The following is a 24,061-nucleotide window of genomic DNA, read 5'->3' on the forward strand; positions in this document are numbered from 1 at the left end:
GAAGAGGAAGAAGAGGAAGAAGAGGAAGAGGAAGAGGAAGAAGAAGAAGAAGAAGAAGAAGAAGAAGAAGAAGAAGAAGAAGAAGAAGAAGAAGAAGAAGAAGAAGAAGAAGAAGAAGAAGAAGAAGAAGAAGAAGAAGAAGAAGAAGAAGAAGAAGAAGAAGAAGAAGAAGAAGAAGAAGAAGAAGAAGAAGAAGAAGAAGAAGAAGAAGAAGAAGAAGAAGAAGAAGAAGAAGAAGAAGAAGAAGAAGAAGAAGGGAGGACGTGGGGAAGGTTCTGCGGGGCTGAGTCAGGGCTGTCCCTGTCTGCTGCTCATCCCCCGGGTAAAACCCTTCCCCTTGTGTTCCTGTTGTGCCTCTTCACCGAGGTGTCAGAAATGAAGCGGGAAAAGTGCGCTTGTGGCGTCGCTGTGATTTCGGTACCTGTCGGGGGTGTTTCCCCTGCTGAAGAGATGGGTGGGTTTGGTTCTGGAGTTCGGGAAAAGCCCTTGCGTAGGGCATGGGGAGCTTTGTAGGCAGGACTAAAAATCCTGGTGCTGTTCTGACAGGAGAACTTGCTGGAGAGCATTCCCCTGTGTGCTGCTCTTAACTCTGCTAAAAAGTAATTTTCACTTGCTCAGAGCTCACTCAAATGCACACACATGTTTATTTCCTTTCCTGTTTTTCTTTTGGTGCTCTTTTTGTTCTTTGTTTATTATGACTACTGCAGCATAATATTTGTGTTTTGATGTGTTTTGGTTTTTTTGGTTTTTTGTTTTTTTGAACGAGGTACTGTGTTTTGCAAGCCACAAGTCATCGAATGCAGCTGCAGGGACTCATTACATAAAATGTTTGTGGGATTTACTCAGGGTGGTATTCTTGTGCTTTAGTTGTGTTGGAGCAAAATAATGACACGAACACAACTTGAAATTGTTGTGGTAAAGCATTTACAAAACACAGAAGTAGAAACTACATGAGACCCAAAATATGAACCTCCCCCAGAGATTAACAGGTCAACTCATGTGAAATTAAACTGAGTTTAGCAGAATTGGATAAATATAAGGGTTTGGGTAAGAAACATTACCAGTGCCAATCACTGTCAGCCTGAACATTTTTTAATTATAATAAACTCAGATTTTCTTAGGTTTGTTATTTATACAGATGCTGGTAAGTGTAGTGAAGAATCCAGATTGTGTAGTTTAAATAAATATTGCTGGAAAGTAATAATTTTTAAATGAGCTTTCAATAAAGATAGAAATTTAATCATTTATGCTCTGTTACCCAGACCTTGGTGCATCAGGACTTGCACGATCACCAGTTTATAAACAAAATTGAGTGTTTTAATTATTCTAATGAAGTGGATGAAGTAGAAAAGGAAAATAGGCCACTCTAATAAGAGACAGACAGTTGGTGAGGATATAAAATTTTATGGACTAGATGGACTTTATGGAATTTAGTTGCAGATATAAAAGTGTTATGACTGCTGTTCAGAAATGTCTCTTCCAGCGCGAGCATTTCTGCAGCTTGTCTAAATTAGAGCGTTAGTTCTGTTTGATGTTCAGTTTTAATTACAGGCCTCTTGGCTGGGCTGAAATGTCTTGCTGGGAAATGTGTGGATTTCTCAGGGTTTTTCTTTTTTTCTGCCTGTAAAGCCCAAATTCTCCCTGAAACCCGTGCAAGCTCCCCACTGCTATGGGTGGGAGCTGGAACAAGGCTCTGTGTAACCACAAAGGTTCAACAGGAAAATGGGCTCCAAAACAGACATCCAAGGCAAGGCTTTAAGCCTTTTTTTTTTGCCTTTTTACCCCCCCCCTTCTCCCCATTCCTTTTCCTGCAGGAGCCAAGGCTGGTACAGGTGTGAAATGTGCCATTTCTGTGGGTTTTGTTTTCCACAGCTCTTGTCCGTTCTGCACTCCTCTGTGCTATTTAGAAACTTGTGGGAATGTGCTAGAGGAGGCTCCTCTTGCCCTGCAGAGACACAAATTCAAGTTAACTCTGGTTTTCAAACTCTTTGCATGATTTTTATGTCAGTGCTGCCTCAACCATTTTCAACCCCAGGCTGCTCGAGCCAAACCTTTCTGGTGTCCATATGCACCATAAATAAGCCAACACAAATAGGTTGGGTTTTTTTTTTTACTGGCAGTTTTCTGACCCTCATCAGTTGTTCAGCATCTAAAATAGGTTCCAAAGTCTCAATTCTGTCTGTGAAAGAAAACAAATAAGCATTTATAAGCTGTTTAGGATCTTGCTGTAAAAATGCAAGATATCACGACTGCAGAGCCGTGTTCAATTTTCCTCTGACTTTGTCCTATTTATTTCCAGAACATGCTTGAAGAGCTATTAATTCATAAGCCAGATGATCCCATTGAGTTCATGATAAACCACTTAAAGCAAAACAATGATGATGGTAAGTGGAAATGGAGACACCAGAAATAGTTCAGCTCCTGATTTGTAAACAGCTGTTGGGAGCTGTGCTGCTGTTGGCAGGTGATGGATCAAACTTTTCAGGCTGAGTCTTGGGGAGGGGGGAAACAAAACAAAACAAAAAAAGTGAGCATTTTGGAATACTTATAGGCAAGATGCTTTTAATTTCTTTTTTTAGTGGGTAATCTAATAAGAAATGCACTTTAACAGTTCTAACAATGAAACCCTCTAAGGGAATAACAAAGAGTTCTGGTGTATCAATTATTAATGCCTTCTGTGCCCCATCTGATATTTCCTGTTGTCTTTAAGCTCGCTAATTACTCCTTTTGTCAGGTGTAAATTTGGGCTCCTATTCTACCTGGGCTGGCAGATTCTCTGCTTGTTGATTAGTTTGTTACTCTCTGCTGTTAATGAGTTCCACAGCTCAGTGGCATCTCAGCTGAAGGAACAGTGAGTGTGTCTGCTCCTCTGTGGAACAAAACCTGGTAAATGGAATGGGAAGTCTGTATTCTGCACAATAAAAGCATGTACCCTCAATCAAATTATTTGATTTACAAACTGTTCACCCTTAGGCAGATTATATTTGGATATGCACAAGTGAACTGTAATTTTTGTTCTGCGTGAGCTGTCAGGGAGAGCTGGTGTCGTGGAGCTTTGATGTTTCTTTAAAACCAGAGTAAACCATTATGAAAGTTGTGCTGCAGCATCAATGGAATCATTATCACTGGAGGTGCTGTGAGCTCTTAGTGCTGCTGATCAGATGGATGGTGATTGAAATGCTGCTAAATATGTTAAAGGAAAAAAAAGATCAAATCCTGCAAATTGTGCCCAGCCTTTTCTGGTGCAGGCAGCCTGAATAATCCATCTGGTTTGCAGACCCATGGAAAATATGTGTAAGAATTTCATGCAGTTTGATAGAATGCTGATAAAATTTCTTCACATTGTGCTAACATTTGTCCTGCAGCCCCACAGTATTATTTTAACAGAATTAGGCAGGTTTCCATCTCATGACTTCAGTACTTAGAGGCTAAAGACAGAATTGCAGCAGTTGTTTGTCAAGGGGGAAATGTTGTCTGATTTTGGTCTGGAAACCCTCTTAAGGAAGGAGAGGAACTCCAATTAAAATTAAAGCCTAAATGTTGTTTTAAGAATAAATTATATGGAAAATAATGTAACAGAAATGTGTAGCAGAGTTGATTTTACTTTTTGATCATGGTGGAAGGTGCTGACTATTTAGAGGAAAAAAAAACCTTATTAGAGCCATCAGTAAAGTGATGAATTTTCATGATCTTGCCTTGCCTAGACAGTTTTAGCCCTAGAGAAAATTTCAAACAGAGATGTGTGGAAAAGAAGCATTGCATCTATCCCAGGTGTGAAGTTAGAAACCCTTTTTAATTAATAATAGGATCCAAAGTACTTTTAAAAATATAAACAAGTCTAATGGTGATTATAACTTACAACTGCCTCGAAACTCTTGTAGGTCAAATGTGTGGCAAAGTGTTTGTGCTTAGGGCTCTGTGCTGTTGTTCTTTCATGTGTTCCTTCTAAAATCTTCAAGGGCCACATAAAGACTGATAATTCTTTCATATTGAAAAAATGCAAGTTTCCTACATGGTATCTTGGTTTGTGCTAATGAAAAAGGCTTTCAGGGTCTGGGTGGCATTTCTGTGAGCTCCTCCTTTACACTCAAACCTCTGAAGGAATGTAAAAAAGTTCTGCCTGAATGTTCAGTATGTACCCTGTGCTTCTCCTCTTTGACAAAGGATTTCACTTACAAGTTAAGCGAATTTTGTTGTATTAACATTATTCATAGAATCTTTTGGATTTAAATGGAACTCTGTGAGTCCAGCTGTTGTTTTGTGTTATTCCAGGATTCGAATAGGAGCCCATATTTAGGAATAGGAACCCAAATTTACACCCAACAAAAGGAGTAATTTGTTGTTGCTGAAATTGTTGTTGAATGTTAAAACTTGCTTTACTTGGACGAGTAAATCCCATAACATCTCATCAGACTAAATACAGAATTAAATATGATTTTTTACCGAAGAAAAAGGCACTTCCCAGAATTTCCTGCCTTCATGTAGCTGCTGCTTTGGAGCTGCAGTATTAAATAGTGACTATTTGTTGCTTGGAGGGGTTAAACATTACACCCAGTGGTGTCCTGGCGGTGCCCCTGTGTCATATGTTTGGGGAGAAGGCTTTAGAGGAGTCCTACAAGTGTGCAAATGAGTAAATCAGTGAATTACACTGCCCCATCTGCTGCCAGCCACTAAGCAGAGAGCAAACCAGATTTAGTACAAAGTGAGCATTTACAGTAGCCCTGGGCAATATTAAAGCATGAGATGGTGTATATAATGGTATGTTTCGTTTTTTATCAAACGTTTGTCCAAGAAAGCTGTGTATTAAAGCTTCAATACCTAAGGGCTTTCTTGTGAATTTTAAATCATGCTCCTAGTTAAACCTCAAAAGGATCTGTGGATGGAAAGGTTTTTTGATTTTCTTTGAAGTGGTTTGAAGAAGTTGATTAGTGTTGGCACCCAAGCACTCTTTTATGACGCTGTTTATAAATAATTCCTAAGTACCGGGCTGGAGTTTCAAGGTGTTAGATTTTAAAAAAACCCTAGGATTTAATCACATTACATTTGAAAGAAATTAGGTGATAAAAACAGCTGATGTATCCTTTTAAAGTATTTTTCTACATTGTGTACTAGTTCTGTTGCACTTGCAAGAACCAATAAGGGGGGAGTTGTTCTTAAATCTTCCAAGTCAGATAACTTTGTAAAGATGAATCTGTAATTTGGGTTTCATGTATGTTTAAAAATTGCACCTGCCCAATAACTGTTAAGTGCATGGAAGGCCTCATGAAAATACATTTCACATCCTTGCCTGTCTGCTCCCATCAGACGATCTCCCTTGGTTATTGAGAGCTGAGGAGGTTTTTGGGTGAGTGGATCCCCCCTTCCCTCTGACCTATGTTACTCCCAATAAATACTAACCAGCCCCTCCTGCACAGACTCTGATTTGGGGATTTTTTTCCCTCTCTGGTGTAGGGGGAAGAAACATCAAAGCTGTTAATATAAAATGACAGTTCAAGGGATTGCAGCCCGAAGTGTATTTGTGGAAAAAGTTCCAAATACTTTCCTAAGAGCGACTCCATTTTCTCCTGTTTGTCTTGCCTCTAATCCATTCCCAACAAAGCTCAGGGCAGTAATGCCCATTGTGCTGTGTGTGTGCACTGGATTAATTCCTCAGAACTGGGATGCTGTTTTTGCACCTTGCCCCCTCAGGGAAAAGGAGAGGGACATGCAGCAGAGAAACACAAGAAACAGAAATGAGGAAAATTACTTTAAATGGTGACTAGAAAAATTGAAGGCTGCTGTCAAAAAGCATAGTGAGGGATTCCTTCATTCTGCAGTATCTAAATTTTCTCTGAGCCCTGACACAACCTATTTAGGTGAAACTAAAAACGGAAATATTTTTTCAGCACAAAATGTGTTAGTTCTGAATCAATGTTTCAGGAATAAAAGTCAAGCTCAGGTAAGGAAATGTTTGTACCTTATGGTTCACCCACTAAACTCTCCGTGTTTCGATGGATTGAGATATACATATCTCCTCTATCTCTCCATGTGGCATGGTTAGAGTGTTAATCTCATTGACCATGGAGATTAAAGGAGGACCCAGGTGGCACTGATTTTCTGTTCCCCCCTTTTTTCCCAGTGGAACCCAATCCTGAAATCTCCACTGAGGCAGCTTTCCAGCTGAAATAATTGTCTCATGCAGGCTACATTGATATTATGCAATACAAGAGTGGGAAACTGGAGGGGATTTTTGCTGTTCTGCACCTTGACATTTGCATATCCTTGTTCCACAGCTCCAAGAATTTGTGTCCTTGGTCCACCTGCTTCTGGGAAAACTACAGTTGTGAGTACCTCACCCTCAGTGTTGTAGCACTTCCCACTCACTCTCTTACTTTCTACTCAGCATTTTGGAGAATTTTACTCTGGGAAAAGAATTTTGAGATTTATCCAAGTGATGGATGAGCACAAGACAAATTAAAGTGTCTCATTCCTGAGGGATACACCTGGGTGTTACACCACAGATTAAATAGATATTTTCAAGTGGGGTCTGTAAGAACTCAGGGAGTGAAACTACTGGAATGCAACAGAATTCTGCCTGCTTGTTTCCCCAGCCTTTTAACAGGACTAATTAGCCTGGGAGAAGTAAGTTAATTACACATTTGTGGTGTTCCCTTGCTGTGAATTGCTCCATTTGCATGGTCAGTTATCTCATGTCCACTGGCACTGTTAAATGCAAAGGTCAGAGTTGCATTTGAACCTCAGAAACGGCAGGTGATGCTGGTGAGGGCATGGTAGGAAGAATATTTCCTTCTTTAAATTCTGTGTTAAGGTGCAGGAGATGAAAAAGTCGTTATTCAAAGCTGGATACTCTTGAACATCTATATAAGAAACTACTTAAAGTTGCTTATATATGTCTGAATACTTCAATGTATGGCTAAGGAAAACTCTGTCTTTCTGCAGCCTTCTGAAAAAAAAAAAAAGCTTCATTTTCTTTCCAAATATTTCAACCTGTATTTTTTTTCTCCCCTCAGGCAATGTGGCTTTGTAAACATTTCAATGCCATACGTGTCTCTCAGGAGACTTTGTTATTCAAGGAAGCATTAAGGCAGACAGAGGAAGCAAAGGCATATAAAGAAAGAAACCAGGTGTGTAAGAGAATATAATACCAGTTGTTCTCATGTCACAGAACAGGAATTATGTGGCATTCCCAGGATTTCCACTGCTGAGTTGAGCAGATGAGAGTAAAGATTCTCTTCTCTCTGTGCTGTACATTGGTGTGTCAGGACTCAGAGCAGGGGCAGGAGAGGGAGGCAATGAAAAGTAAAGGAACTCCCGAAAATACCAACCTTGGAACAAGCAGCAGAACTGGGAAAAATCCAGGAATGCACAATCCAGTCTAGAAAAGCTCCATTCTATTATTAAACACAGTGTCTTCTATCTGGGCATGTTTGATAATCTCAATAAAATAAGCATTAATCTCTGAGGTCTCCTTTGGTACAAAATGCTCTGGAAAATATGTACACAAAGAACTTTTTTTTGATCTGACAGTGCTACTTAGTTGTGCATGCTTGATTTCTCTGTAGCATGACACAAATAACTTACTTGGTGCATTAACTCAAAAGGAGGATGACAATCCAGTCAGCTCCTGACAGCCCTGGAAGCTCTCAAGCTGAGGCAGGAGCAGCTGACTCAGATTGTTGAATTTTCCCTAATTCTGTGCACCTGAGTGGCTCCAGGCATATTTTTAAATCCATTAATTATGGGCACCCTAATTGATGTTCAAAGAACATTTTTTCCAGCTGTCATGACTCCCAGGATTAGTTGATCAGTAATGTAATTATTTGGCTTATTATTAAAAATTAGTGACAGATTGGAAAAACAGGGAAACATCTGATTCCTTTCTCCAGTGTCAAGATATTCCATGAGAAATAACTGGAAGAAGTCTTTTTTTTGGGACTTTCTCTAACAAGTCTACTAGTTTGAGTTTATACTTTGTCCCTTATCACCCATTTTCATAAAAATTTAAGCAATTTCCTATCTGTAGGAATTCTACACCTCTGCTAAATCCCGTTTAGAGTTGGAATTGGCCAACAGATTTGTAATTTACTGAGATGGCAGACAGTGTGATACACAGATTAGGGCTTTTTCCTTAGAAAATTAGGCTAAAATAGGGTAGTGTTTATAAAATGGAATAAAATACTGGATTAATGAATGAAGTTTGGAGATGCCTCAAGTAGCACACTTCAAGATCTGAGAGCAAAGAGTTCACTGAACTCCCTGAACTCCCTGGAAAAAAGTTAATCATTTGGCTGGGGTGATATGGAATTATTCTTACTGAGGATATGTACTTTGAAATCTTAGTTCTAATTATTAAAGATTGTTTTGATAGGTTCATAAATTTATACTTGGAGGGGGAGAATTTAAAACAAAAATTCCCTTTGGTTTAATTACTGTAATTATTAACATATTTCAGACTATACAGATGCACTTTCAAGGGTGTCCTTTTGGGCTTATTTGATTTAAAAAGATGGATGGTGTGGAAGATGAAAGTCAAAAATGTCAAGGCTAATCAGGTAGTGAGGAGGGCCTGCAGAGCAGAAGCTGCTGGTGGTTCAGCACTGTGCAATTTGCCTTTGGATTTGATTTTTAGACCCTAGGAGGAGGTTTTCACTAAATAATTTTGTTCTTTTATGTGAGTTTGTTTCTTTGAATGTAACTCCTAGGATTAGGAGGGAGCTCCTGGGTTCATCTAGGTTGGGATGAATGTTCAGGAACAGAACAAGAGCTTTTATATGAGTTTGGATATAACCAGGGCATTAAAAAGTTGTAGTCCTGGCCAAAGCAATTTAAAAAATGAAGAGGAAAAGCAGGAGCTAAGGCTGTGGTTTTTGGAGAGTCTGGTGTGAAGATCATAAACACAATTTAATGTTGTTTCTCACTCCTAAGGCTGCTGTGGCTGCGTTAACCCCAGAGCAGAGCTCAGGCAGTTTGAGGTCACTTGGCCAATGTCACTGGATCTGGGCAAATGCTGCAAAAAGCTCTGCAAATGTTTGTTCACATATTTTACCTACTCATTTTACCTACCTTCAGCCAAGCTTTCATCTCTTCTGTGTTCACCCATTAAAGCATTTGGGTTTTCCTGGCACAGGGAGCCATGCAAGGCACTTTTAAAATCCATTCTTGCTCTCTGAAACTCCATTTTTCAAGTTGGACAAGCAATCATTCACCCACACATACCTGGCCACTTACTAATGAGCACAGCTCAGGTAGTGAATTTTAAATACTCAGTGTTCAAAGCAAAATGTGATCATTCTGCATGTAAAAATACTCCAAAAAGAAGTCAGATATTTTTGAATATTCAGTAAATTGAAGAACCACAAGCTACCAATAAATATTCCATGAACAGAAAAAGAGGCTACATTTTTTGGATAAATCATTGCAAATTATTCCCTCATCTCTAGTTATTATAATGTTAATAGGAAGCATCTTCAGGTTTTTCCTATAGTGAAGTCTAATGATGAGCTATTGCATGTTTCACTTTTCCTGTTAACTGGATAAAATAAGAAGTTGAAACAACTGTGGTAATTGTGGGTTTTGTGGGATGGGTGTGCTCTTAATGCTACACTAAATTGCAGTTAAGGTGTTTGCATAATACCTAATAACTTCAAACTGCTCCAGAGTTGTGTCACGTCCCTGTGCTTTTTAAAAAGAAATAAAATAGAAGAGAAAAATAAATCCAAGGCATCCTTAACTGTGCATGGTCAGCATTCCAATCTATTCCAGGGTAAGCCACTCTGAGGGAACAAAAAGAAAATGTTACAGGTTTGTATAACCAAAAAAGACCAGCCTTTCATGTGTATTCATCTGAACAAGCTAAATCTCAACATTCATGATACTCAGGATCCTAAAGAAAATTTCTTCAAACATGATTGCTGTTCTCTCCAAGGTGCCAGTTTGGAGAAGCCAGAAAATTTTAGCTGAGGCTGTTTTCAGAGCAAATATATCCAAAACTTCCAAGAAAAATGTCTATTGAAAAAGCTTCCCTACAAAAAAAAGTGTGGGAATTTTATGAAAAGGGAATGAAGTATAACTCTGAGTAGACCAGGCATGGAAATTGAAGTATGATATTCCTGAAATAACATGGAATATTTAAAGTTAATCACGAGTGGGTACAGTTTTTCAGCAAATATGGAAATAGTGATTAAACCAGCATGGGTAGAAAAGTGTTCTGAACCTGACCAAAATCCCACAGCAGTTTTTCCTTTACCTGCTCTGAATGTTGGGACAGCTCTGTGGGTAAGGTGTTCTTTGGCTGTCACCAAATGTGTGTCGCTGCCCATTATTGCAGATTTCTGGGAAGTGCAGTCCCATCTCCCAGCCTCACCATATATTTATGTGTTTATGACAGATAAATTATAAATGGGCTGCCTGATATATACCAGATATCCTGATTTCTAGAGGAATAATTAGCCATTCTGCAAGCAGCCTATTGAAAATGATTTTGTAGGCCACTGCTCAGTGGGGGGAAAAACTGCCCAGGAAATGAGACTGGAATGGAGCCACAGAGAGCAGAAGGAGCTCAAACACTGAAATACCTGAATGTGTGTCCTTGGCTGTTTTTTGTGCAGCAAGCCCCACTCCAAAGGCAGCAGTGAGAACACCACTGCACGGAGAGAAGGGAGGATAAATTTGGTGTAAATTGGTTTGGCAGGGCAGAGCAGAGCTGCCCCCAGCAGCGAGCAGCCTGCTTTGACATGACACATGAAAGGAGCAGGCAGGTCCTGGCTGTCCCTGGCAGCAGCGTGGTGCCCCTTTGCAAGGTGACAGGGGCTGCAGGGGGCTCTGACAAAGCACCCTGGGGACCTGCTGGCTCTCAGCAAAACCAGCAATTTCCTTCCCTCCTGCTCTGCTACCTGCCCCAGTGTTGGCTGATGTGAGGAGAGGCGCTGAGAGCTGGGGACAAAAGAGACAAACAAAAGCAAACCCTGCCTGCCTGGGCCACCTGGGCTCTGCTGTGTGTGCTGGAGCACTTTCTGCACCCTCCTTCGAAGTGCCATGCCCACCACTCCTTGTGAAATTGTTTCATCATCTAGTAAAGATGATTTTATGAAATCTTCCCACATCATCAGCCAGATTTTTTCATTGTATGAATTGAAGTTCAAAGGGGTTGCTCCAAAGAATATTTTTTCCAGATGCCATGAGTCCCAGGATTAGTTGAGCAGTAATGTAATTAATTGTCTTATTAAAAGACAATTGTCTAATTATTAACAATTAGTGGCAATTAGATTGGAAAAAATACGTGGATTGGAAAAAATATGTAGATTAGAAAAATGTGTTGGAATATTATCTTGAATACAGAGAAGTATCTGATTCCTGCCCTATCTACCTCTCCCAGCATATAGAAATACTCATTTTTAGGTTTATACCCTTCAAAGGGGTTAGGAAAAAAAACCATGAGAAGCCACAGGATATGGAACTAAAGGGAACAGAGAGTCAAGCTCACATTGTTAAGTGAAAGATAATTTATTTTAATTGGGAGGTAGAGAATCTGATTGCAGATTCTGAGTATTCATTTTTATGAGTATTCATTTTACCAATAATGACAGAATGAATAAGGCATTTATTGAAATGATTAATGGCTGTCATGAGCTGTATGGACAGAAGGTTAGACTTTGAGTTGAACTGGCTAACTTGGAGTTTAACCAAGTTCAGCATAGAATGAAAGCCTAAACTAACAAGATAGTGGAGCAAATTCTTACTAGAAGGAGAGTATTGCTGATTTCTTGTTAGGAAATGGAAGAAATGTTGAGGGGTGCTGATCTGTATGGGAGCTTTGTTCTTTTGTCACATAGCAAATATCTTCTTACAAAACATCTCTAGAGATGGGCAAAGCAGCAGTCACAGAACCAAACAGCACTTTGAGAATATTGGCAGATGCAGTTTCCATCCCATTTCACAGTCCTGAGTTTAAAAATAAACTAAGTTCAACTGCAAAATATATTTTAAATAAACCTTTTGGATGATGAGAGCTACTTGAAGCTATTGAACAAACCCCCTGAAAATCAGACTCTGTGTTGTTTGCTCAGTGTCTGAGGTTCTGTTTGTGTCACTGAGAGCTGGCAGGTCCCTGATGCTGAGCCCTCTGTCACTGGGGCAGTCAGGGGTCAGATCCTCGTGGTTAAAAGGATGATTTATGGATGTGATGTTCTTCTGGATCCCTTTGCAGGTCTGGTGTCCAATGTGTGTGTCAGTGTGCAGAACTTGGCACTGCTTCCATGTCAGTGTGCAAAACCCCCATGGATATTCATGCTCCGTGCTCAGCTTCCCTTTAACACTGGTTTTTGTGCCCTTATTAACTCTTGGTCATTAACTCATGTTAATGACCCGGGACTCTCACGGAATTATTTATTTCTTTATTTCCAAGAAGACATCTCACTTCACCTTTAACCACAACAGTGCCTGCATGGTAAAATTCCTTTTGAACTCAATTGTGAATATTCAGCCTTTTTTTTTCTTTTTCTTTTTTTTTTTGGTTTTTTTTTGTTTTTTTGTTCTTTCTTTAGAAAATTCCCAACGCGCTTTGGGCCAATCTGATCCAGGAACGTCTGTCAAACGTGGACTGCATCAAACAAGTAAGAATTGCTCCTCAGAGGGCTGCTGGATAAGCACTTACACAACTCGTGCCTGGTGTTTAGCATTCCAAGTCCTGAGCAGAGCAGGGAATGGGGGCAAATCATCGGGGCTCCCGAGCCAGTTGCTTTCTTGAACATCAGCGGAGGGAGTTTGGAGCTTTATTAACAGGATAAAGGGGAGGATGAGAGTATGCATATGCTAATCTTCCAGCACGGAGATGATCAAAGGCTGAACAAGCAGAGCTTTGTTGATTGCCTGGGGCAACTGGCAGAGATGGAGTGGACAAAAAAGATAAACAGAAAATAGATAGAAATCAATATTGTTGAGGTTTTTGGCTCTTCTTGAGGAAAAGAGTCTTAACGTTACTAATTTCAGTTTTATTTCTGGTTGTGTCTCTTTTTTCTCCCTGTGTTAGGAAACACTGCATTTGAATATATTGTCTTCTGGGTAATAATTAATATTTTCACTCTTAGCTTGACTAGGTTTAGCTGTGTTCAAATCTGTGGCATCCCGTGTTTCTTGCTCCATGTTTCATCATCTGGGAGACTGAAACAATGATTTTTTTGATCCTTAGAAAGAAGTAAAGGTATTTGCAGAAATCCTAAATGGTATCAACTTTTCTTCATAAAACACTGCAGACCTTACTCTATAATTGACCTATTAATGTTGAATTTGCAAAGTAGAATTAAACTTTTTATTGCTGTTCAGTGTGCTTGAATTATATGGGTCTGTCTGGTTTTCCTTGAAGGTCTTTTTAGCTGAACTATTTTACTTCATTTTTACTCATTATAGTTACTTAGCACTCCAGATTATATATCTGGTAGCACTCAATGTATTTTTTTATTTGTAATAAATCCACACAGGATTTAGGCCCTTCAGCTGGCAGGAGAACCTGCTTAAAACCACACATGATATACTGTCCTGTTCATTTGTGTGGTGTTTTTAGTTCTTTTATAACAAGAGCTCTAAAACCTCTCAAAAATGCTCATTTTTTCACATAGGTCTCTTTTTCTTATTAAAAGAACACATGTTTTCAGCAGATACTTTTCCCAGTGTTTGTTAAATTGAGTTTTACTGTCAGTGTACAAGCAAAATCCATCACTCTCCACAGGCTGCATCCACCTTATTTTCCATCTTTTTTTTCCCCTGTGCTTTCTATAATTGTTGGCATGGCTTTAGTTTTCCTGTCAATAATGAGGGATGGATCTCTCAGTGAGTTATTTTAAGTATTAGGTCATGTATGAGTAAGGTGACAAGGTGGTTAAAATGCCAACAGCTGCACAGAGTCCTGCCTGCATTTCATGTTCCTGTTGTCACCAGCAGCACTGAATCAGTGTTGGGTGTCTTACACAACCAGGGGGGGAAAAAACCTTTGCAGGAATGGAGTGGATGTAATCAACCCAGCTGAGGTTTCAACTGCTTTTGGGAAAAACTCATTATTTGTTTTTCCAAGGTGTGATGGTTATTAAAAATCTTCACATTAATAGATAGATACACACAAAGTGACCACAAATTATTTTCTCCTTTGAAAGGGGATCTATGCATTTTAAGTGCAATATTTTCTGTGTGTAACTCAGAATTAACGCTGTAGGGTTTTTACATCACTGACCAGATTTATGCCATTTCTTTCAAAACATGAGTCAGCATGTTTTCACTGAAAAAATGTTCACAGATTAGGAGCAGCATGTTGGACCACAGTACCACCAGCTGTTTGTTTTATTTCTCCTTGTGGTGTCATTGCCTTGGCATTAATTGTGCAGCTTTCATCCCACTGACAGTAGGAATAGAGGATTTTTTGCGCCGTTGTTTTGACACTCACAGGTTTATAGATGTCACTGGCATTCTCCAAGGAGAACATTTTTATTGATCAACAGCTCTGCTGAGGCCCTGTGTTATGTGTTCCTGTAACACAAACCTTGTCAGGACTGTGAGGGATCAGGTGGGGAGGTCTTGCAGCGCACACAGGAAACTTATTGCAGGCATTATGTTAGAGCCTGGCACTTGTGAGGCTGATACAGAGAATTTCCATCTTGCAGGGTTAGCACAGCTTGGCTGCAGCCCCTCTGACTGCTGGGAATTCATGGAGTGGAGAGAGATTGCTCAGGATGTGTTTGAGGGGGAGCTGAGCCACCTTCCTGGAAGGTTAGGATCTTTAAAAACCAAGCTTAGGCCAGTGAGTCACACAAAGAGTGGCAGAATGAGTTGAGATTGGTATTTTTTTGTGGCTGCCCTTGAGAGGGAAGGCAAAGAGAACAATGGCTCTGTTTGGTTTTACCTCAATTGGCTCTCTTTGGTTTTATCTTGATTGGTTCTGTTGGGTTTTACCTCGATTGGTTCTGTTTGGTTTTACCTTGATTGGTTCTGTTTGGTTTTACCTTGGTAGATAAAGGTAATGATATTTTCTCTGTGAAACTCCTTGCAAAGAAAGTGATGGTACAAAGATTTATCCAGGCAGAGAATCTGCCCGTTCACCTCATTTTCTGTTTTCTGAGAAGAATGGAACTTTTAAAAACATTACTGACAAAACGAATGTGGGCCATAAGAGGTTCCTTTCTAATGGGAAATTTGGCAAGGTTTGAGCATTTTCCATCATCCTTACTGCTCATGTTGATGGGCTGCAAGAGCTGGGTTGTCAGTATTTCTACTGCACTCTTCAGTCTGCCATGCTCTGAAAATCTCCAGAATTTTAGATCCATACTGGCAAAGCCATCACTGATATTATATTTTTTTCCCCTTTTTTTTATTTTATCTGTGACATCTGCTTGGAGCTTGTCCCTTCTGTGACAGCACACAGGGAGCAGTGACCACAGAGTGCAGGCACCATGGAATTTCTCACTTTAGCCTTTATTCCGACCTTGGTGTGATAAGGTGCAATCCATGCCTGGATAGAAGGTTACTACTATCAAGAACCAAAAAAAGATGGCTTCTTAAAGAAACAAATTCATCATGTGAAGTTCTTAATTACACTTTAATGACAGTCAGGAGGGCAAAAAAAGACCAGTGTTTGCATAAAGCATGATAGGCACATTTTAAGTCAGGTCTTGCTCTGCTGTGTCTTCTTCCTCTTACTGCGTTCCCAAGCCACATTCCCTTTTCACTCTTTTTTTCCCTTTTTTTTCCCCCTTTTTGTTTTTTTATTTTATCTGTGACATCTGCTTGGAACTTGTCCCTCTTGTGATAGCACACAGGGAGCAGTGACCAATGGAATTTCTCACTTTCAGCCTTTGTTCCTACCTTGGTGTGATAGGGTGCAGCCCATGCCTGGATAGAAGGTTACTGCCATCAAGAACCAAAAAAAGATGGCTTCTTAAAGAAACAAATTCATCATGTGAAGTTGCTAATTACAGTCAGGAGGGCAAAAAAAGACCAGTGTTTGCATAAAGCATGATAGGCATATTTTAAGTCAGGTCTTGCTCTGCTGTGTCTTCTTCCTCTTGCTGCGTTCCCAAGCCACGCTCCCTTGTCACTCTTTTTTTTTTCTTTCTTTTTTTTTCCCCTTTTTTTTTTTTTTTTTTTTTTATCTGTGACATCTGCTTGGAGCTTGTCCCTCCTGTGATAGCACACTACTTGCAGCTGTTCAGACCTCCAGCTCTGAGCTGTGCATGGGGTGCCCTGAGCATACGGCCTTTTTGATGTGTGATAAAACAGAACCGAGCCACTGGGGGTATGGAGAGGCAGTGCAGCAGAATATCAATAAACCTGTTCTGAACAAAGCTGCAGCTCTGTGCTGGAATAGACATTTCACTGAAGTGTCAAGTAGATGGATAATATATTCTAATTAGGGACTGACTGATACCCTGCAACTCAGAGACCTTTGGAAATCAGCTCCAAAATGCTCACTGTTTTTGTAATGTGTGTTGGTTTTGCATTTGTTTAATGCCTTAAAGTGTATTTTCTGCAGGGAGCTATTTATTGAGCTTTGTTTTCCTAAATACCCCAAACTTTTTGCTTATTGCCTATTTTAAGGACCTTTGAAATTTGTGTGTAAACCTCTAGAAGTTTGCTGTGGATTGTTAAAAGTATGGATTGGTTATTGTTATAGTATTGTGTCTACTGCCTGTTGCACATTATGGGATTTGAGCCATGAGCAGTAGTGACTTCAGGTTTTGTGGGGCAATTTTGGATTTTTTTAAAATGTGTTTTGTTATAGTTTCCAAAAATGTTGCACTCAGAGTGGAGAAAACAAGCCAGATTTATAGTCTTTGGCATTTATAGTAAATTGGCATTGATTTATTTGCCATCAGACCTTTCTCCCTAGAAGATCTGACCCTATATATATGTATTTTTTACACAGTATATTCCAAACTAGTGCTGAAGTTCCTGGCATAGCACTACAAACATTGCTCAGCTTTGCCTTCTGCAAGTCCCAAGGGATAAATTGATTTCTCAGCACCTGTGTGACCTTAGCCAGTGGTTCATTCTAATTTGGCAGAGCAAACACTGGGAGTGGCAAAAATGGCTTGCAGTTACTTGAGTCTTGTATTTTCTACATCTGTCAGCAGGATGACATCTTCCTGAAACCAGGCTAATTAAGGAATTTTAAATAATCTGCTCTATTTTCTTGTGTAATTGGAATGGCCCATTCCCTCCCACAGAAGTCCTGGAGATAGATTTCCCTGAAATACTTGGAGAACCTTTGGACCCCACCCTGCCAGAGCACCAGGTTTATATGGGAGCTGAGAATGATTGCCAGCTAATGCAATATTAAAATATCTCCTTTATTTCAGCACAGAGATGCCTCCCAGATTTCCTGAGGAATCACAAAATTATTTGGAGGGGTGGGATAGAACAGCAAGGACTTGTGTGCTCAGGCAACTGACAGATAAATTAGGGAGAGTTCAGAAGATTCAGATGTGAGCCTGGGAAGTGGATTAGATTTCAAATACTGCGTCAGACAAAAACTGAGTGAGGCTGCAGCTCTCCGTCGGTATTTCACAGATGCGTAAATGTTTTTTTAAAGATGCTCAATCCAACACTTAGCTGGCTATAACAAGGACTTAAGGGAGCAAAAAGCTCTTTTTTCTTTTTTCTTTCTTTTGCTCTGTTGCTTCATTAGCTCTGGGAACGCTGGTTCCATTGCTGTGAGTTTTCCTGTATAATTTAAGAAAATAATGAAAGCATGCATATTTTCCTCAGTATTCTTGGCATTAAATCTGTCTTTAGATTTGTTTAGCTCCTATTTTTTTTATATATGTACACAATGTGGGCTGGTATCCTTTTGAATATTTCAAAACTGTAGAAATTGTTTTGGGTTGTTTTTATTTGAGATAGAAGTTGGTTTGTTTTTATTTTTAAGATTGAAACATGAAAAAAAAAATCATTGCTCCAATCTATAAGTTCCCATTGCTGTGTGGCAGTGGAATCATTCCACAAAAATATCAGTGCTCCATGTTTGCTTTCTTCTCTCACAAGCATCCATGAGAAATACTGTGCTGTGGAAGGATCAGAATGAGGTAATTTTTGTGTAAACAGCCCTGAGATTTAGTATGAATTTTGTGGGGTTTTTTTCTCTTCCAGGATCAATAACTGTTTCATGTTTTTGTTCAATAGGGATGGATTTTGGAAGGCTTCCCTGAAAACCAGGAGCAGGCATGGATGCTGCAATCATCTGGCATTTTTCCTAGGCATGTTGGTAAGCAGTACATGGTTTGTGTGTGATTGCATCCAGGAGGAAAGATTGGAAGGGTTTGTCTCAAAAAATCCTCAATAAATTCAATACCAGTGCTGGAGACAGAGTCACCAGACAGCGCAATATTTCAGTAGGGTTGAAAGCCTGAGGTAACCTGGGAGATTTTAAGCCCTGTCTTTCACAGCCTTTTCTCCTTCCACGTCAGAACTCTCCAAATTCCAGACCCTACACCAAGTGGGTTTGAGCAGCTAAAAGTGGCTTTGCTCCTGACTTGCATCTCTAAAAATCAGTTTTTATCCTCAGAATAAACCAGTTCCTCATGTGCTAAACACAAATTGATGCTTCTGTTGAATTAGGGAATGTAAATTTCACCAAGTGAAGTGGAAACATGATGATTTTAAGCTTGACCTTTCAGAGTGGGGCTGGACTCTGGCTGGTTTGGGGTGGAATGTTTTACAGACCTTGAAAGCTGCCCTTGCCATACAGGAGAAGCAACTTGTCCCAAATTATAGCTAAAGGACCTACTTAGAATATAAAAAATTACTGCAATTGTGTGGAATGCAGTGTGAAATGATAAATGCAGAGCTTGCCAGTGAGCAGAATTTATCCGACTTGATGAATTGTCACTTTGGATTTGATTTGGATGATATTCAACTGTTAATGAAGAACTCAGAATCACTGCAGTAGAGTTAGGCAAAAATGTTTAATGTCTAGTACTTGCATGTATTTTTAATATACCTAATAACATCTGAAGTTGAGTTTTGCTCACAATTATATCTGTGCCACCAAGACCTGAGTGAGAATCTTACAGCTCAGTCTGTCTAGTTAATCAAAAAGAAGATTCAGAGGAGATGAGATTTACTGTGTGTGAGTACCTTAATAGGGAGAAAAGTGCCTGAAAAAGCCATTTAACACAAAGAAGAAAGTCATAAAAAAGAACTTGTTTGAAACCTGTAATCAAATGCACTGAAAATAGTAATTAAATTACAGTGTTTAACTGCAAGGATGATTAGCCAAAAGCAACCCAGGGAACTGACAGGTTCTTCCTCTTTTGATGCTTTCTAATCAAGTTTGAACACTTTTTTGTGAGGTTATGTATAAAAAAATCAGTTTCACTGGTCTCACCACCAAAGAACCTGGGTGAGAGATAATGTTTGTGGTGTAGAAGAGAATCAGTCTTGAGTGCTCAGTGGGAACTTCTGTCTGAGGCTCCAGAGACAATTTTTTATTGCTGCTGGTGATGTTTTTTGGATAATGGGGACAGTTAGTGCCCATGGGTACTGGATTTGTGGATATTTTATCCCACTGTATTGTTTAGTAGGTGAAGCAAAATTCTGATTAAAAGTGAACTAAAATATTTGCAGGGAGAATGCTGGGAAATGAAATGTGCTCAAGATAAGTTCAGCCACCTTTAATATTAGGATACATCTGAACAGTTACAGGGAATAAAACAAATTATTAACAAGAGCTACGCTTTTTAATTTTTTCCCCTTTTTTCCTTTTTGTTGCCTAGTTATGCTGTATGCCCCAGACACTGTGCTGATTGAGAGGAGTGGTGGGAAAAGGCTGGATCCCCTCACACAAGGTGCAGTATTGTTTGTTCCTGACCTCCCCTGCACACTGCAGTGTTGCTTGGTCTCAGAAATGTTGTAGTACTACTGTTGGGGTTAAAATTTAAATGGGATCCCTTTAAGAATTAGTAGGAATATGTAATTATAAATTTCAGCTGTTTGGAAATGGTATTTGTTGACATTGCTTTATTTTCAGTGCCAACAAAATACAGGGAAATAAAAAGCTCAGGACTGAGCCTGCAAACTGGACTATGGCAGTACAAAATATTTAAAGGTTAGATCTGTCCATATGAGTTTATAATTTTCCTGTGCATCTCTGCTGGGTCCTGCTTTGTTTCTGAGGTGCAGGGATGCTTTTAGGGTAAATAAAATCATTTCTATTAGGTTAAATAAAAGCATTTCTATTAAATAAAATAAACTGTCAAATCGACTCAGCTCTGTATTGTCTGTTGAGTTTTATCATCAATCATCCACCACGAGATAAAGTCCTGCCGTTGCTCAATAAAAATTCAGGTTGGATGTTCTGAGGAGTGGAATTAAGAGGGACATTCTTAATTAGAGACCTGTTAATTCATGCTCTTAGTTGTGAGGAGTGGAATTAAGAGGGACATTCTTAATTAGAGACCTGTTAATTCATGCTCTTAGCTCCTAACCATGTTCCCTGTAGAGGTTTTCCACACAACCTTTGACTGGCCAAGTGACCCCCTGGTGCAGGAGAGGTTGGTGAAACCAGAAGATCTCTCTGAGCAGGAGGTGTCCAAGAAGCTGCTGGAATATCACAGAAACTTCCCTGAGGTTTTCCACATCTACCAGAAGGTTCTGAAATCCATCAATGCAGACCAGCCCTCCGTGGATGTTCTCTCACAGGGTAAATCTGTGCTTTGTGGCGGGTGGAGCAGGTCCTGTTTGAGGGCTGGTTCCTGCCTCTTAGAGTCACTTTGTAGGATTAGGCAGCACAGATGGCTCCCAGCTGAGTTGTGCTCTCTCTAGAGCAGCATTTGGGCTGTTCCTGGTAATTATCTTACTGGAGTAAGTGCAGGTAACTGGAAATTCTCAGCTCACAGCCCTGCCAAGGAAGAGCTGACTCAGTAGAGCAAATGTCACCATCATTTCTGTGAGTGTCTCTTCTAAAAGGGAGCCCTGTGGCTCAATTGTTCATCTCCCAAAGGGCCAGTACCTTCCAAAGTCTGAGAACAACAAGGAGGAGTAGTTCAAAGCTGGGAACATTTCATTGTTTAAAAGCTGTTTGTGCTGGGAGCTTTCCTGTTCATCAGTTCTTGTTTGCCTTTGCTTGACTGTAATGCAATCTGACTTTTAATGTTGATCCTTCTAGAAGAGGATAAGGAAACTGCCAGAAAGACCAATTGATGTACTTTGTAGCTGTCAGTCTGCAGATGATCTCTTATATCCCAGTAATTTTGCATCTCAAAAAGGTCTTTTTTTTTAATAACAAGTGCTGCACTTTTAAGATAAACAAGTAGGAAGTTTATATTCTGAATTTCCACATTAATTACCTCTAAATTACTTAATTAAATTTAAAAGTTCATATCATCATTCATAAAGAATTCATGCCTTGAATTGTAAATAAAAATGTGAGTGCCTGAATATTAATTATTATTAATTAATAATGTAGTGAGATAAATTGAAAACTGGAATGAAAAAATCCTCTCTAGATCTTTTTTTCTGCAGTGCATCAAGCAGCCAGATTTTTTTAAAGAATAATTAGATGTGGAGACTGTCTAGGGGATCATTACTCCTAATTAACTTGGTTATTTACTGCAAATTAAGCATCATTTGTAAGCAGGGTGCTTTGCCTGTAATGTTTGTGCTTTTCAATACACTGGGTTGTGGAAAATGTTCAGAATAACTGGAGCACTGCTTGGGTAGCTGATACTCAGGGTTCCATGCAGCAAACACTAATTTCTAGTAGGATTTTCCAGTGTTTTTGTTTAGATTTTTATTGCCCCAGCTAGATTTAAAAAAAAAAAAAAAAAGATCTCTCATAAAAATGAGCACTATTGTGGGTTGTTTCACACAATTATAAAATGTTGTGAACTGAATGCAGTTGCTGCTGCCCTGATGTGGGAAGGACACCCAGTGCAGGATCCCAGCTCTGCAGGAAGGGATGGATCCAATCCCATGGGGCTGCACCTTTGGTTTCTCCATACTTTAGGGCTGCTGTGTAAAAATTGGAGTTTGCTGGAGGTGTTTCTTTATTAGAAAATATTTTCTAACCATACCAAAGCATCTAAGGGAGAGTTCCCTGAAAAATTGTTGGTACAGAGCAAGGCATTGACAATACCTCCTAAAATCCTGTTCCCCACCAATCCTTTTGTGCTTTTTAATATAGCTTATGACTCATACAAACAGTCATGCTTAATCTTGTCCTATGCCTGAACCTAAAATTCTTTTTTTATTACAAGGACTCTCTTTAGAGAGCCTTTTATTGGAACTGAAGATCTCACAAAAACTGAGAGGCTGCAGCTGATCTGGGCTCACCTTTAGGTGTATCCACTGCAATCCCAGGGGAATCAGAGCTGTGCAGATGTGTCCTTGCTGCTTTGACCATGGCCAACCATGGCAGGTGGGATCAGTGCCAGAAAGTTTAACTTTGGCATTTGACTGATCCCTGGAAAAGCCAAAAGATGTCACAAGTATGGCTTGGGCTGCTCTAAAAATCCCAGAAAATCTCTGGGATTCTCAGCCATCAAATGTCCCCAGCTGTGTCCAAATACAATCCCAATTTTGTCCTCACTGCCAATGCTGTGACATCTCTTGATGATCTCTCAGGTTCTCCTTTGGGATTGTAACCCAGTCCAGGTCTGTATAATGTGGCAGTGCTGATGATGCTTCACATGTCCCCTGGTCTTTCCAAACCTGCAGGTTGACCTGAAGTTTCTATTTCCTGCTTGAAGCAAAATTTAGGAGCATGGTGTCCAGCAAATGGTTGGAATCAGGCAGAGAAGCTCAAATATTCTTTACAAGTTACACAAAAAGGATGGGTAAAAGAATAAAACATCCACACTCAGCTCTGTGTTGTCAAGGCTGAGCAGTGTCATGACACACTGTGCTACAAGTCTATAATATTGTAATTAGGAGTCTTAATCACACACAGCTGGATAAATGTCATTAATTTAACATCCCAAGTTTTTACACTTAAATATTTGTTCAGAAACTGCAGAAAGTATTAAATGTAATTACAGCCCTCTATAATTTGCATGGTAAAATTGTAGCTATCAAGCAAAAATTACTTCTGCTAAAAACAACATGGTAAGAGAGCAATTATTAATTGAATCTGCTCTTTAAAAGGGTTTGACAGGCACTGATGAAAGACAGAGGAGTGTAATGATAGTGAGATTTCTAAAATGCCTCTCAGAGTAAATTGCTGACAGGACACTTCTATATCCGTGTCCTGATTTTAGGTGCAGAGTCTGGATGTTTCAGTGATAAAATAAACCATAATCAACATTTTTTTAAGAGAAGAGAGTAGTTTACCAATGATTATATTTATTTTTTTTAAGAAATGGGTTCATTTCTTGCCTTTAAGAAGAGAGTAGCTAATAAATGATTATATTTTTTTAAATAGAAATGGGTTAATTTTTTGCCTTTCTCCGCTGTTGCAGTTCTTGCCTTTGTCCAAACCCGGCACCGATCTGCTGCCCCCTTCACACCCAGGATTCTCTTTTTTGGCCCCCCAGGCAGTGGGAAGAGCCTGCAGGCAGCACTAATAGCTCAGAAATACGATGTTATCAACAGTAAGTTCTCAGTAAACGTGCACTTTGCTCAATTCCCCCTTTCTCTCTTTTTGATCATTTATCTTTTGCTGTCTCTGTCTTACTCTCTTATAAAAAGTCTCTCTTTGTCCATCGCTGTGGATGTCAATTTTTGGAGAGCACTGAAAAGTATTTGAATGAAGAAGTGTAAACCGAGTATATGTGCTTTGACAAACCAGCTCTAAGGTTTTTTTTTAGTCATCATTTCATCATTTTTTATACCTTTTGCATCTGTATTTTTCTATTGTTAGACTCCCGCAGTGCTCTGAATTCTTCTGTGGATCAGTGGATCATGAGTAATGATTTCAGTTTCAGCTCTCTGACCAAAATTGGAGCATTTTTAAAATAGAATTCACTCTGAACTTTAGTGAGGTCTCAGGCTCTGCACAGCTCAAGAAATGTGTGAGAAAATGAAGGAATTAGTTAAAAGTGCATCATCTTCTGTAAAGGAAGTCCAAAAAATTCTGCGTGAGACT

At 39.5% G+C, this 24,061-nt stretch overlaps 1 protein-coding gene across 2 annotated transcripts in view; it reads left to right on the plus strand.

Moving 5' to 3' along the window:
- Window positions 1–286: 286 nt before the first annotated feature.
- Window positions 287–24,061, plus strand: part of AK8 (adenylate kinase 8) — a 65,004-nt gene continuing 41,229 nt past the window's right edge. The window contains exons 1-9 of one of the 2 annotated variants that reach the window (XM_014307138.2): window positions 287–417; window positions 2,300–2,384; window positions 6,273–6,322; window positions 7,011–7,124; window positions 12,543–12,611; window positions 18,163–18,244; window positions 19,755–19,826; window positions 20,480–20,680; window positions 23,436–23,567. In XM_014307138.2, the coding sequence (XP_014162613.2) occupies window positions 376–417; window positions 2,300–2,384; window positions 6,273–6,322; window positions 7,011–7,124; window positions 12,543–12,611; window positions 18,163–18,244; window positions 19,755–19,826; window positions 20,480–20,680; window positions 23,436–23,567 (847 nt within the window). In that variant the 5' untranslated portion in view covers window positions 287–375. Of the gene's footprint in view, window positions 418–2,299; window positions 2,385–6,272; window positions 6,323–7,010; window positions 7,125–12,542; window positions 12,612–18,162; window positions 18,245–19,754; window positions 19,827–20,479; window positions 20,681–23,435; window positions 23,568–24,061 lie in introns of those variants that run through there. The other variant, XM_031057251.1, reaches the window with a different exon arrangement.

Source organism: Geospiza fortis, unplaced genomic scaffold (genome assembly GCF_000277835.1).
Source record: "Geospiza fortis unplaced genomic scaffold, GeoFor_1.0 scaffold27, whole genome shotgun sequence".
Classification (NCBI taxonomy): Eukaryota; Metazoa; Chordata; class Aves; order Passeriformes; family Thraupidae; genus Geospiza; species Geospiza fortis.